The sequence below is a fragment of the Mirounga leonina genome, unplaced genomic scaffold (genome assembly GCF_011800145.1).
Source record: "Mirounga leonina isolate KUSES-001 unplaced genomic scaffold, KU_Mleo_1.0 Mir_128, whole genome shotgun sequence".
Lineage (NCBI taxonomy): Eukaryota > Metazoa > Chordata > Mammalia > Carnivora > Phocidae > Mirounga > Mirounga leonina.
In genome coordinates this window covers 25,028,038-25,042,425 of record NW_023270320.1, presented here as the reverse complement: position 1 = coordinate 25,042,425, position 14,388 = coordinate 25,028,038, and the positions used below count along the sequence as shown (strand labels likewise).

At 37.4% G+C, this 14,388-nt stretch overlaps 1 protein-coding gene across 12 annotated transcripts in view; it reads right to left on the bottom strand.

Moving 5' to 3' along the window:
* Positions 1-1,753: 1,753 nt before the first annotated feature.
* SORBS2 (sorbin and SH3 domain containing 2) overlaps positions 1,754-14,388 on the bottom strand; it is a 181,099-nt gene continuing 168,464 nt past the window's right edge. For 11 of the 12 annotated variants that reach the window (XM_035004220.1, XM_035004224.1, XM_035004221.1 and 8 more), the window contains 3 exons: positions 8,991-9,040; positions 5,363-5,469; positions 1,754-3,924 (listed from right to left, as the gene is read on the bottom strand). In XM_035004220.1, coding sequence (XP_034860111.1) covers positions 3,863-3,924; positions 5,363-5,469; positions 8,991-9,040 — 219 coding nt within the window. In that variant the 3' untranslated portion in view covers positions 1,754-3,862. The remainder of the gene's footprint in view (positions 3,925-5,362; positions 5,470-8,990; positions 9,041-14,388) is intronic. The other variant, XM_035004219.1, reaches the window with a different exon arrangement.

The following is a 14,388-nucleotide window of genomic DNA, read 5'->3' as shown; positions in this document are numbered from 1 at the left end:
CAATATTCCATCCAGAATGCTGACATCCACAATGAGAAAGCATGGCAGGACAGTCACACCATGGCTGCCGCTGCTCCAGACCTCGCGGCAGTATCTGGTATGGATGTGACTGAAGTCTGGGCAAACCACAAAGGTGTTGAGGGTTCACTGAGCTCAGGAAAGCTTCTGTGGCATCTCAGTAGATTTTCCAGAGAAGCACAAATGGTTAATTCTCCAGTAGGAAGAAGAAATCTAGATTTTGACACATGTGTTTTTAAAATCCCAGATACGTATTTTTAGAATGCTGATCATTTTGCAAGAGATTCACTGGAGGAGAGCAATGGGGAGTAACCTGAGTACACAAACAAGCATCCCAATCTTATCCGATTCTAATTTACCTAGTTAAATGACCCACAAATGTTCTGATGAAAACACGTACAAAAGAATATTCTGGGGCATATTCTTCACACAAAGGGAACACATTTTAGTGAAAAGCTAATATACAGTGGAAATTATCCACTGAAATAGAAGGGATCAAGGTGGGCATCAAGGTGAAGCAACATGGCAAAACACATCAGAACTGAATTGCCAACAGAGAAATATGTTTCTGAAGATGTGAGACATAGATGTGGGAGAGGGTCAAAACACATAGAGCCACAAGGGTCCAAGGTCTATTAGAAAGGATCCAAGTAGGATAAAGAAGATGTGGTGTGTGTGTGTATATATATATACACAAATTATATATATTTACATATATATAAATTATATATATTTATAGAAATATATAATGGAATTATATATAATGGAATGGAATATATTTATATAAATACATATAATAGAATATATATAAAAATATATAATTGAATATTACTCAGCCATCAAAAAGAATGAAATCTTGCCATTTGCAATGACATGGATAGAACTAGAAGGTATTAAGCTAAGTGAAAAAAGTCAGCCAGAGAAAGACAAAAACCATATGATTTCACTCATATGTGGAATTTAAGAAACAAAACAGATGAACATAGGGGACGGGAAGGAAAAATAAAATAAGACAAAAACAGAGAGGGAGGCAAACCATAAGAGCCTCTTAATCTCAGGAAACAAACTGAGGGTTGCTGGAGGGGAGGGGGGTTGGGGGATGGGGTAACTGGGTGATGGGCATTGAGGAAGGCACGTGATGGAATGAGCACTGGGTGTTGTATGCCACGGATGAATCACTAAATTCTATCCCTGCAACTAATAATATACTATATGTTAACTATATTGAATTTAAATAAAAAAATTTTTTAAAAAGGAAAAAGAAAGAAGAAAGGATCCAAGTAGGAAAGCTAGCTATTTACTATTTGTGTGAGAGAAAAGCACATAATTTAAAATTCACTGAAAGCCTGTGGGTATTACCAGAGACTGCCATGCCGGTGGCGATAAAGCTTTTTAGGGCAAGAATTTTTAAAATTTAAGGTGATTGAATTGAGAAAGTGCTTACAACTTCTTGTAATTAACTTCTTCTTGGAAAAATAGCTGTTTTTGAGGCATAAATACTTTTAAATGTGTTGTTTTAGCTGAGTAGTAATTTCCAGCCAGAGAGTATTTAGCAAATGAGCTTTAGTGGCAGGTTTAAAGAATATTTCTTCTGGGAGCTGATGCATATACATCTTTTCTCCATTTGTGTCTCAAGAGAACATAGAACAAATGCATTTTCTCTTGGTTTATCGAAGAAGTTGGGGTAAACTACACAATTTTCTTAAGGATAAATGTCAAAAAGAAAAAACTGAAGTATACTTCCAAGCAAAATTTATTAGGTGTCTATTCAAGAAAAACACAATGACCTTCGCTTGTAAGAATTCAAAGTCAATTACCTGAAAGCCAGGTACGAATATTTTTTTCTTTTAAAATCAGATACAGAGAGTAGAAACAGTAATTTTTCTTAAATATGACAGGCAACAGATATTGAAATCTTTTCTCATAAATGGCATCAAAGGTAATTATTCATTTATCAGCAAAGCTGCATGCAGTTGACTTAATTTCAAACCCAAAGCCTTTAAGATATAAAGCTGGTTGTGAACTTGACAGTTACCAAGGTAGGCTACTCAAAGATGTTTCTTTACCTTCTTACTAATGAAACTCCTCTGTAATCAGTACACTTCAGTTTGGCTGCTAAGATCTTTTAAGTCCATAAACTTTTGCATAAATGCTATCTTACAGAATTGCACAATCAAGGCGTGCTTGTGATCTGTGGGATATGTAAAGGATAATCTGTTGGGAAGTGTTTTAGCTTAGTTTAAAGTGAAAGATAAAGACCAAATTAAGAAATTCCCATTGTCTTGACAACTAAATAATCTGTACAAAAAAAAAAGCAAACATATGTACAAAATTCTAGAGTCTACATACATTGTGAAAAGATCAACCACTGTCCACAGAAGAAAGCCATAAAAAGTTTTATCTATAAGGTGCTCAAGATCCAAATATGAATAATTCTTATGCAAAGTCATAAGAAATACAAAGCTAGTTCTCAAAGTATGTGTAATTCAGGCACCGCTAGCCACATTAAATCTTTCAGGTCCCAAAGCCATTTTGTAAATTTCTACTTCAGGGCAGAAAATATAACCTGAATGATTTAACATTGCTTCTAAAAAGTGCCTCATGGATTCCAAGGAAATATTTTACACACACCAGGAAAATCAGGCTCAACATATTCCTGTCCTCAAATGTTGCCAGGATTCTGAGTTCCATAGAAGAAAAATAACTATTGTAGTAAAAATAATTGTATTGATCATAATCCTTGCTAAAACCAGCCTTAATACTTGTGATGCTTCTGAAGTACTCTATTTCTATAAAATCACGTGTGGGATTCCTTTACATTCCCATAAAATGTACAACATACCATATGGATTGTCTGTTCTTGCACAATCTCAAATGTATGCGTGTGCACACAGTGAAAGCTTACTTATGAATATTGCTTACAGATACTTTCAAGTGTCTACGTTAGAATAATTCTTTGCACCTCTCACTAACACTGCTTTTATTAAAATTTTACCAGATAAATAAAACACTAAGAGCTCATTGTTCATGATGCTGATTATTACATTTTAATATAAAATAGCAATGCAACTTTACAACACAATAGGTTTTTGTTTTTTGTTTTTTGTTTTTTTGTAGTCTAGCTAAACCTCTTATACTCTCATGATTATTACCAAAGGCTCTTATTCACTTACGGTTTGCACTTCTAAAAAGTACAGAAAAAAAAAACTGCAGGAAAAGACTCCTATTTGAAAACTCACATTCAATCAACAAAATCACACTCATCCGAATTAACTTTCCTACGCTTGCTTTAGATTTTGTAATCACTGTGCGTATTACAATATTTAAGTGCAGGCAAACAATAGCCGAAGTACAGTTTTCATGTCGTGTAAACCAGGACACTAGGCAAATTCGTGAAAGGAAAATATACTGCCAAGCTAAGAATGTGAAAATGCAAACCACAGCATTTAGGAATAAACAATCTCTGGTTGCCTGAGGGGAGAACGTCGTTGAAAGTGGACTAAAGAGATTCTTCAGATATTTCCTTTTTTTTTTTTTTTTGCCTCAAATACTTAACCCTTTCTAACTCTAATGCTTTTCTTTCTGATCTCGCATAGCGACTTTTCAAAGTTTAGAGCAGAAATCAGGAATATGCACGTTCCCACGGAAGCAAGTCTCCAGCCTCCCCCGGGCTCGGCAGCGGCGCTCCCTTTGCTGGTGGTTTGGAGGCAGGTAGAGATGGTGAGGGGTGGGTGACTTCCACAGGAGACTGGAAGGCAGGACAGCGGGAGGCCTGAGGGGCTCTTTCGGGCAAGGTTATGCAGCTGTGGTGCTGAAATGCGGCATAAAAAGGAGGGAGAGTGATTCACAGCCTCTTGACATAGTTTCCCGGAAAAGTACCAAAGAATTTGGTTCTTCTTGAGGTTCCTGAAAATAGAAGCAATCAATGAAATGAGCAACAATGAAATATCAGTTTATATATGTGGGCTTGAAAACGCTTCAGTTTCGAGAGCCTTCACGAAGAAAGCAAGCCTTGTGGGCTTTGGAAAAGGAAGAAAGCTCACATTAAGACCCTAGGAAGACTAAGGGAGCAGTTTTCTCTGTACTGCCTGATGCCTTCATTGCCTCTCAAGCTTAAAAGCTGCCCTCCCAGACACAACCAGGCTAAACAGAAAAGCTCAGCCTCTCAGCCCGAAGGGAAAGACCATCCTGCTGAGGAGGTGGGTTTTTAACGTAATGATACTAAGCGGGACGATGTTCCATGGCCAAGGCTGCTAGACAAGAGTGAGGACCAGAAAGCTCTCGGGAAGTGACGTTGTCAAGTACAATCTGAATCAAGTCGAGCTGAGCAGTGGAGCTCAACAGCAGGGCTCAGTGAGCAAGGGGTCTGTCCCACCCCTCTTCAACAGGGTGTACGTGTCCCATTGTATGATCTTGTCTACAAATGTTTTCTCAGAAGAGCTCTAGTCTTCCTTTTTTTTTTTTTAAGCTTTATTTATTTTGAGAGAGAGAGAGAGAGAAAGAGAGTGCATAAGTGGGGGGAGGGGCAGAGGAAGAGGGAGGGAGAGAATCCTCAAGCAGACTCCCGCTGAGCAGGGAGCCTGATGTGGGTCTCAATGTCATGACCCTGAGATCATGATCTGAGCCGAAATCAAGTCAGCTGCTCAACCAACTGAGCCACCCAGACACCTCCTATTGTTTTTTTAAGAAAGTAAGAATGGGGTTGTCTTTTAAGTGGTAAGAATGGAACTTCTCCCTACTTTTACCAAAAATTAAAATGAAGATGAATCATTGAACTTTAGGGTATTTAACATCAGACCTAGTATAAGTAGATGAATTGCTGACTTCATTTTGTTTTCTCCAATTAGATCCTCACTGCTGACACCTAACATTGCCCACTGAACAGAGTGTTAATACTTCTCATCTAGGAAACACTGTTGTTATGGTTCTTAGATCTCAGTCTTTCTGGTTGGTGCTATTCAAAGAAATTTTCTTCTCTCCATTGAATTGGAAATAAAACCAGCAGAAAATCACATATACCTGAAGCAGTAAAGAGTAAACCATATTAAAAATGCAATGCAGGGGTGCCTGGGTGAGTCAGTCAGTTAAGCGTCCGACTCTTGATCTCAGCTCAGGTCTTGATCTCAGAGCTGTGAGTTCAAGCCTTGTGTTGGGCTCCATGCTGGGAGTGGAGCCTACTTAAAAAAAATGCAATGCAATGTTGCTTTGGGATTACATGGTGCATATGTAATGCGTGGAAGATCAGAGGCATCATGAAATCAAAGAAAGCTTGACTATCACAAATGAGCAAATGCAAGCAAATTATAAAATGGCCAAAGGCATCTGAAAGGAAGTGTTCACATACCCACAAACCATCCATCGTCACACTTTTCCATCACATCAATGACATCACTTTCTCTGAGCTCCAGCTCATCTTCATTCCTAGGAGTATAGTTATACAGAGCCTGAAACCTTAAACAGGACAAATGGATGTTTAAAGACAAATCTTTACACCTTTGTGAAACTACAGAAGATTGTACATAGTCATTTTACTTTGAACATTTCTATCCTTATTAACATGTAAAATTAGATAGTGTAAGCCTTTAGTAAGCATGTAACATAAGTAGAAATATTTGGACTTTCATGGGGCTTAGACCCACTCTGATAGCATTTCAAAACTACAAGGAGGAATATTTGTTGTAATATCCACAAGTTGGATTAAAACATTTTGACATTTATCAATCAGACCTGTATTCCAATTGTCTAGTGATAGATCTCATGAGGACATTAAATAATAGTACAGATTATAAAAGAAGTAATGTGTGCATTATTCAGCAATTAACAACGAGAAGGGATTATTGAAATAATTTTATATCAGAAAGAATTACTGATAGAATGCTATCACTTTCCTTTCTCTGCCTGAATTCATGGAGAGCCTTTATTTTGGTGACATTGATCAGTAAAATCGAATTTGTGGTAATAAAATAGTATTTATTTTAATGCATATTAATGTGGACTGGCATTTTGGAAAGTGAAAACACAAATTCTAGCAGCTGCACAGCTCAGGAAGCATTTGATATGCAGGGAACATGAAAACTTCATATTACTACCAAAATATTACCAGTATCATGAGGGGGATTTAAAAAAATCAGTGATTTTGTTTTTGCTGGGTCTTCTAACAGTTATGTATTCTGCCAATATACGATAATAAGAACCACATTTCAGGGCACTCTGGATTCTTTAAAGTCAAGTTTAGAAAGTAGATAATGTTGAATACTGCTGGGACAAGAATGATTTATTTCTAATTACTTCCTTCAGTCAGAAAATCACATTTTGGTGGAACAAAGCTTTCCTATCATTTGAACTCAAACATGTCATAAATCAGGGACATGGCTCCATTGGCTTCCCTCTCTGTCCATGAAATTTTTCAGATTGGGGGACCCAGATAAAGCTGACTTCTGGCAGGCATTGGGCGCAGTGGTAGTTGTCTGGGAGAGAGCTGGTGAGGTGTGGTGCATCTCCTGGAATACATTATCTACCCCGTCGGCACCAAACCCTGAGATCACACCCTGAGAGATTTCTTTCCCTGTTAATATTTTGTCCTCCCAGAAAATCTTTTCTGTCCCTTGTACTCTGTTGAAATTGGGCATCTGATGTCTTCTGTTGAGAAAGGATTCTGATTGTGGAGAAGGACAGAGAAAGGTAGGCAGATTCCCAGAGCAGTGGTTAAAAAAAAAAAAAAAAAAGACAGGGAAGGGTTGAATACCAACACTGCTTAATTTGGGTGTTTGCATGGGGCCAGCCCCGATTGGAGTAGACAGATTATTTTGTTGTTTGCTTTAAGGATTTGATTTTGAGGCTGCTTAGGTGAAGGGATGGTATCTTTTGTATATTCATATGGAGAAAGTTGATTTCAACCTGGTCCCTTTTCTGATGTCACAGTCATTCCTGGGCTAATTCAATGGATATACATTGAAGCTCTCACTTGGGGAAACACCCTGATTCTCTGATTGAGCTTTACAGACTTTGGCCTTCTTTCCCCCAGGCACTTGTCCAACCTCATATGGAGAAAGGCCTATTTAAGTCACCAAACCCCAGCTGCTTGAGGAATCTCAAGGTCCCAAGAGCTAAAAAAAACCCCACCAAAATTGGCACAAACTCCTACTTCACTTTGGTATGACAAAAGCCAGTGTGCTTGTCAAAATTTACTTACCATTCAGGTTTAATTATGCCACAAAAAAAAAAAAAAAAAAAGAAAGAAAGAAAAAATTGGGAGTTTCATGGAAACATAAACAAACCTTCCAGAAACCCCCCCCCCCCCCGCCTCTGTTGGCTTTCAAAATCAGTGTTGCACGACAGGAAACATAGCCGAATTACAATTAAAATGCTATTTTGAAAGATGTATTGGTGAGATGAATGATGGTGGTGGGATCAGGATGCTTCAGAAAGAAATCTGTCTTTTAAATAAACAATGCTCAGCCAAGCTTGAAACTCTCTCTATAAACTTGCAACTTTTCCTATGACATGGTTTATCACCATTCTGAATTGCAGCAACATTATAACATGATGTTCCTATTTGCACTCCAATCTAGTTTTTAAATGAAAGAGATTTAGTGACACCCCATAATCCCACTCATTGGGCTTGTAATCGGATAGAAATTTAGTACAGAATGTTTTCCAATGTCCATAGCAGGGCCTTGAAAATGTGCCTTTTCCCACCTGTGAGCTCTGTGGTTGCATAAATACCCAAATGACCCCACGTAGAAGTATTAACTTTATAGGACATAAAAATGGTATAACATAATGTACCTATCGATTCATAAACTCCTTCTTAACAGCTGCTTAAATACAATGTGTTGCTAATGCAATAGACCTGAACAGGCCTGGAATTTATTTTTTTTGGTGATGTGTTCCTATCATCTGTATGAATAAGGAAACAAAGCAAAACTTTAGAATTACAAGTCTTATTTGATTCCCCCCCCCCCCCCAATTAAGTGAAGCTTTAAGTGATTCTTACTTCCAACCTGTTCTTTTCATAAGCTTTTTCCTAAGGAGCAAAGCTTTCTGGCTGTACTCGGTGAGACGTTAGAGATAGTTTCTGAAGAGCATGCTGTTAGCTCAGTGCCAGGTCTCCGAGGAGTGAGGAGGGGGTCAGTGGTGAGGAAGGCACCAGGCCCCACAGAAGGCCCTGCTGACTTGTTTCACCCCAGGTGAGCAGAATGTGGGCAGCAGGCTCCAGAGGGAGGCTCTGCTGGTGGTCAGGTTGGCCTGACAAGGTTTAGTTCCCTCCCTGCTCCTTCCCAGGGGTCTAGCTCCTGACTTACAGACTAGGCAGTGGGCAGTAGGAAGTAGATAGCCTCTGAACATCTGTCATGGGCAAAACGGAACAGGAAAAGATACACACACACAAAGAGAATCTTAAAGACAATGTGTGACACCTTCAATTTAAATTGACTCATAGGTCAGAAAGGGGAGGGAATTTGAAAGTGTGGAAAAGCATTTAACTGAATGACAGTGAATGTCTTTAATACACTGCCATTTCCAAAGACCTTTGTAAGAATGTAACTTTGGAATTATGTTATTAACTTATCACTTCTGGTCTACTTTGACATTCTTCTGGTCTTCAAATAATGTGTACAATGTTAGGACATTTCTGTGTCTTTCAAGCTGTGGTTACTAGAATTTGCATGGTGAGTAGAGCAGAGAGGGAGGCAGATTCATAAATCTTGGGCATCACTGGGGCATTGGAAAGTTTTTCTGGTGTGTAAATCAGTCTTCTATACAAAGTCACGGGTTTCTTTTTAAAATGAACTTCTGCTCTCTGTTATGAAGGATGGAGACCATTGTAATTTCTCTTCGTGGAAGAGCCTCATGTTAGTTACTTTGTTCTCTCTCACTTGCAAAGTTGTAACGGGCCTCTGTTTTGGTACATCAATTGTCTATTTTGTGGGTCAAAGTTAGTCTCGAACTTAGAAGATAAGAAGAATACTTACGGTTCCCCCCCACCTTGAATGTTTTCATGAGTAAACACAGGACGCTGTGGCTGAAATGAAATGATTTTCAATGTAATCAGTGTTTAAACTGGTACTAAGTAAAAGATAATTTGGTAATGGCATGGTACTTTTCTTGACATTTAATATTTCCTGTTGTAAAAAACAAAACAAAACAAAACAAAAAAACCCAAATAAAGGGGTTCTGCAGGATTAATATTCAAATATTTTGAAGGATGCTTTACATTAAATCAAAATAACCAAGGGTCAAATGTTTTGAATATATTTACAGTCTAATCTGCTCAAGCATTAAGGAAAAGTCAGGGTTTAGTCCCATTGATTTTTCAAAGGCCAGGAATATGGCAAGAACATAGACACCAAACCACTAGAATGAGAAGTCTGGACACCTTCATACAACCTTACTCTTCAGCGTTTTCTCAAACAAGCAGAAAATAGGCCACAGTTAGTCTAACAGCAAAGTATCCACATTCATTCTACTTTTCCTTCACAGACAACATTTTCACATACAGTACAGATGAAAATATAGATAGGCAGACATCCCATGCTACATTGGAATTAACACTCTCTGTTCTCAGTGTGGAGAAAACACATGCATTTTTAAAAAGAGAAAACAGAGAACTTTAAATAGAATGTAACAAACAATATCCAGGTAACATGTAACATTTTACCTTAGAAGAGAAATATTGGTAGAAATTCCCAGTGCACTGAACTCTCAAAAGAGTTTCCTTTCTTTTTAAACTAAGCATCAAGACCAGTATCTGTAATAGATACTTATAATATTGGAAATGACAAACCTTAGCATCCCATATATCCACATAAATATTGCAACGATTGAAAGTTAACATGTTTGTTGAATATGTAAACTCAACATCGTTTATACTGACTACCTAAATGTTACTATTTTAGGAAAAGAAATACATTACAATTCATTCACAACACATTTCAAAAGCATCCTCTTCTTCTTGATGACTACTGAATCAGTTGGTAGGTCCATGTCCTGAGAAATTAGGGCCAGTTGCTGGGTCCCAGAGTTATGAATGGATTACTGACAGCCTGGGAATTATCCTCTACAAATTGTCCATAGAAATCCCCCTGGCCCAAGAATGGATGCAGAAATTTGGGGTTCCTTTCAGTCTGAGTCTATAATCTGCTCTCCTTCCTAAATTCTTTATCCGCTCCCTTCCATCCAAGCTGTCTATCTAGCATAAGACTAAGTCCTTACTTTACTAAAACTTGAAGCATTCCATCTATTATTTGGAAGTTTACTCACACTATTCTTAGAAATTTCACTCAACAGTCTGCATGGAATATATAAAGTTAAGACTAAAGAGTGGATAAAAATTATTGGACACAAGCATGACTTAAGAGCACAATACTTCTTTAAGTCAATATAAAGTTACTAACAATGTATCTATTATTAAAATGATAAGATATACTATTTTAAGAATTATGAAGACTAAACCATTTTTCTAGCCATGTTAAGGCCATTTAATTCAATGTAAACATATTGAATAATTCTATAACTATTATATATAAGTAATAAATAGATGAATAAAAATAAATATATGTAAAATAAATACAAGTTATCCATAAGCCTGTGCCCTATTAGATTTCTTCAAATTCTCGTCTAATCATGTATACATAACTTTTATGCAGGAATAAGATATATGTATGTCAACTACTATTAATATTTTATAATAATTTTCCAGTCTTCTTTTCTCAGTCTTCATTTTCATTTTAAATCACTGCAGAATCATATTCCCTCACATATGTGTAGATATATTTTTTAGTTTTCTTAACCGTTCCTCCCTTTTGCTTTTGAAGTGAAGGTTGGTCTAGCCTCTTTTCACTATCATGAGCAACAATGTTATAAACATTTTTATACAAAGAGTTATTTCCTTGCTTTGGACCATTCTTTAGGACACATTTCCAGGAGTTAAAATTTCTGGCCAAAGATTATACGTTCAAGCCACGTGATATTGAAAATGCTCATATTAGTCACTCAAAAAATATAAAAATGTGATTTAAAAAAATGAAAAATGCTGTATTTCGAAGCACATACCAGGACAGCTGCTTCTGTCTCGCGGAAGCATCATTGCACCATTTACAGCACAGTTATCAATAAGAAAATACGATCTGATTACCTGTTCTTATCTTCAGAGAAAAATGCTTTGTAACACACATTTCATTGTGCTCTTTCTACGTGTTTAAATCATTCTAATATTTTTAAGTTGAGTAAAAGTTTGACTTTTCATCATGGCGTCCAAGGCTTGGTACAACTGGTGGGTCTAATTTCCTTGCTCTCTTATGTTAAAATGTGAATATGACTTTTAAAAATCAAAGATTGTTCCTTGATACAAAACAACCTGCTCTGAAAGTCCATATAGTGCCTTTTCATCGTCATCATTACGATTCTACCACTTTAATTCCTTTCATTTGACTCACGCCGTAAGGAATTTAAGTGAATCACCCCTTTGACAATTCTGAACATTGGCCTGTTGCCAGAAGTATGCGGCTCCATTAATACCACAGGTGTCTACGTCTCAAGGAGTCGTGTTCCTGGGTGTGCCAGTCAGCAATGTCCTTGCTTTTATCAGTCATTCCCAATATCTTTCCTTTTCCTTTACAGCGTTTAGGAGAACCCCACCCCCCACCCTCCTCTCTGACTTACCAGGTCCCTATACTGTCCACATGCTCAGGCCAAGGTTTACCCCAGCCTTCATTGACACTATTATTATGGTGACTTCTAGAACTTTTCTAAAGTTACCTTAACAGGAATCATATCCATGTGAATCTGGATAATTAGGAACCAGTTTTGAGGAAAGATGACTAGTTACAGTATTTGAATTAATTTATTTTAAATGTATTTGGTCAATAGATGAAAAGTAGCATTTGTAGCTATTCATGAGGGCACATTGTGTCTTTCTGGTGTTGTCATTGACAATGTAACTTTGGATATGCACCTCAGCTTCATTATCTCTAAAATTAAGGAACTGGACAAGACGGTGATTAGAATCTTGTCCCCTTCAGAGAGTCCATGGGGGAACCCACATTTCCACAGGTATAATTCTTCCGTTATATATAGGTGCCATCATCAACCATACCCCTCACTTGTCAGAGCCTTGTGACAGCTCACACTGGTCGCTTAATTCTCAAGTGTCCCAGTCATGTAAAAACAATCCTAGTGACCATTCAGCTTCATTTTTCAGATCAGGAAACCCAAACTCAAAGATCATTTCTTAGTATCACAAATAAGTAAAAAGAAGAAACAATTATAATTTTGACTGGCACTCTTTCTTGCATTACTCAGATGGAATAGATGGCTTAAGTTGGTTAAAATCAGCACCTTCATTTTGTCCTTTAGGCAAGGGTTTATGTTCCATATGGATACTCAAGGAAATTATCTCAGGAGACTATCTTTTGCCTTCCCCCACTCTGGTGTTAGAACTCCAAGGGCAGAAACCTTGAGGAAAAGATCTGGACTGTATCTGCACTCCATTGCCCCCGAGTGGTTAGGAGTGTCAGCAACATGCTAATATACCTCCGGACCGCTCTACAAAGTTCCTTCAGCCTGCATTCATTTTGGAAAGGTTATTTTACAAGACCACGGAGTGTTGTGGAATAGATATCCATCTGTTTTTCTGACTATGTACTTTCCTTCCCACATTTTAAGTTTTTGAGAAAGGATCACTTTTTAGCCACCAGTGTTTTGTGTCTGTGCTTACTTCTATTTTAACTCTGCTCATTACTCGTAACTTCTTAGCAGTTTTGTGATCAATATAGCATATACATTTGTGACATTCAGAGAGTCTTATGTGTGTCTGAAGAGTACAATAAAAATTAGAAAACCCAGTGAAGCACCATGTTGTTTTCATAGAATCCTATTTAACTTTTTTCCCTTGGTAATGTAGCAATCTTTTTTTCCCCCCTCTCTCTTTTAGTGTAGTTATTTTCTAAGGTTATCAAAAGTGGATACAAATGAGACAAGTTTAAACACATGCTAATATTCAAAACCAGAACCAACCCACTGCTCATAAGGGAACTGGTCTGAAATATCCTAGAATCTCTGATTGTAGTAAAACATATACTTTCCTAGCTCAGATGGGGAGATGCGGTCTGTCCAGAACCCATCTATCTATCTGTGTTTCTGCAGAGGCATCTCTGGAGGATTAGCTATATTTAGTATTCAGTAATTCTTAAGTAAGAATTGACTGTCACCTTACATACTAATGTGGAAGAATATTTGAAAAAGTTATAAGCACTTCTAGAGTTCTTTAATTTTTTTTTCCAGAAAGTGTTAGTTGTAGTATTTGCCCACCAGAATTCGATAAAATTCTCCTAATAACAATCCCATGTTTATGTTTATAGTCTTATTTTTCCTTCTTAAATTATGACACACAACTTTGCATGAATCTAAAGAATATAGAATATCTATGTTCCACATAAACACATATAACTTCTAAGTACATAATGTAAAAATCTGGCAAAGAAAAAACCTTGAGATAACCTAAAACATAGCATCTCATTGACCATGGGAAATCTATGGCTGGGCCATATTAATTGTGGAAAAATCTTCCTTTTTGCTTTGGCTCTGGAAGGCCCTTCTGTGAGTAAACCCAAGAATCTCTTCAAATCAACATTCCTCTTTCTCTATGGCAACCCAAATCTCTGCCTCAGAAACAAAGTGAGGTCTCATTATGCAAGCAAAAAGCACAAAAAATGGCATAAACACAGAGATATCTACATTTTTTGAAAGTGGAAAAGGAAATTCTCTTTGCAGTCAATTGGTCCCTTAACAATTTGCAAACCATAGTCATGTAATAGACCAGGTAAGGTTAAACCAGGGTTTATCAAATAGAAATGGTGAAAAGACTGACTTTTGCAGAGACAGAAATCCCCAAATGCCTTGGCTGCCTTCCTCAGAACTGATAGTACCATTTAGAACCCATTCATATGAAAATGATTTTGATATTACAAAACTAAGGAGTTACAGGGAAAAGTAATTTCGCCTTTAAATTCAATCAGAGATGTCAAAAGCCTGGGAGTACCTATAGTCCAGAGTACTGAAATATCCTTGAATCTCTGGTTTAGGCTTAAAAAGGACCGTGGAGCGAATGTAACACACATCACCAGAGCAACAAGATATTTTGCAACAGGTATTGTGGATTTAAGAAAAAAAGTCGAAGTAAACTGAATGCCACAGAAGCAAACATTACTGGAAGCGTGTGAGTCCAGTATATGATTAGCAACAGCTTTATTCTTTGCACTAAAAACGGTGACTGGAAGGAAAGCAGCGATTTACAGAGAACATGGAAGCATGAGACGGATGGAGAAGACAACATACACTACACCCTTATTTGTCAAATGAGAATCTCATTCT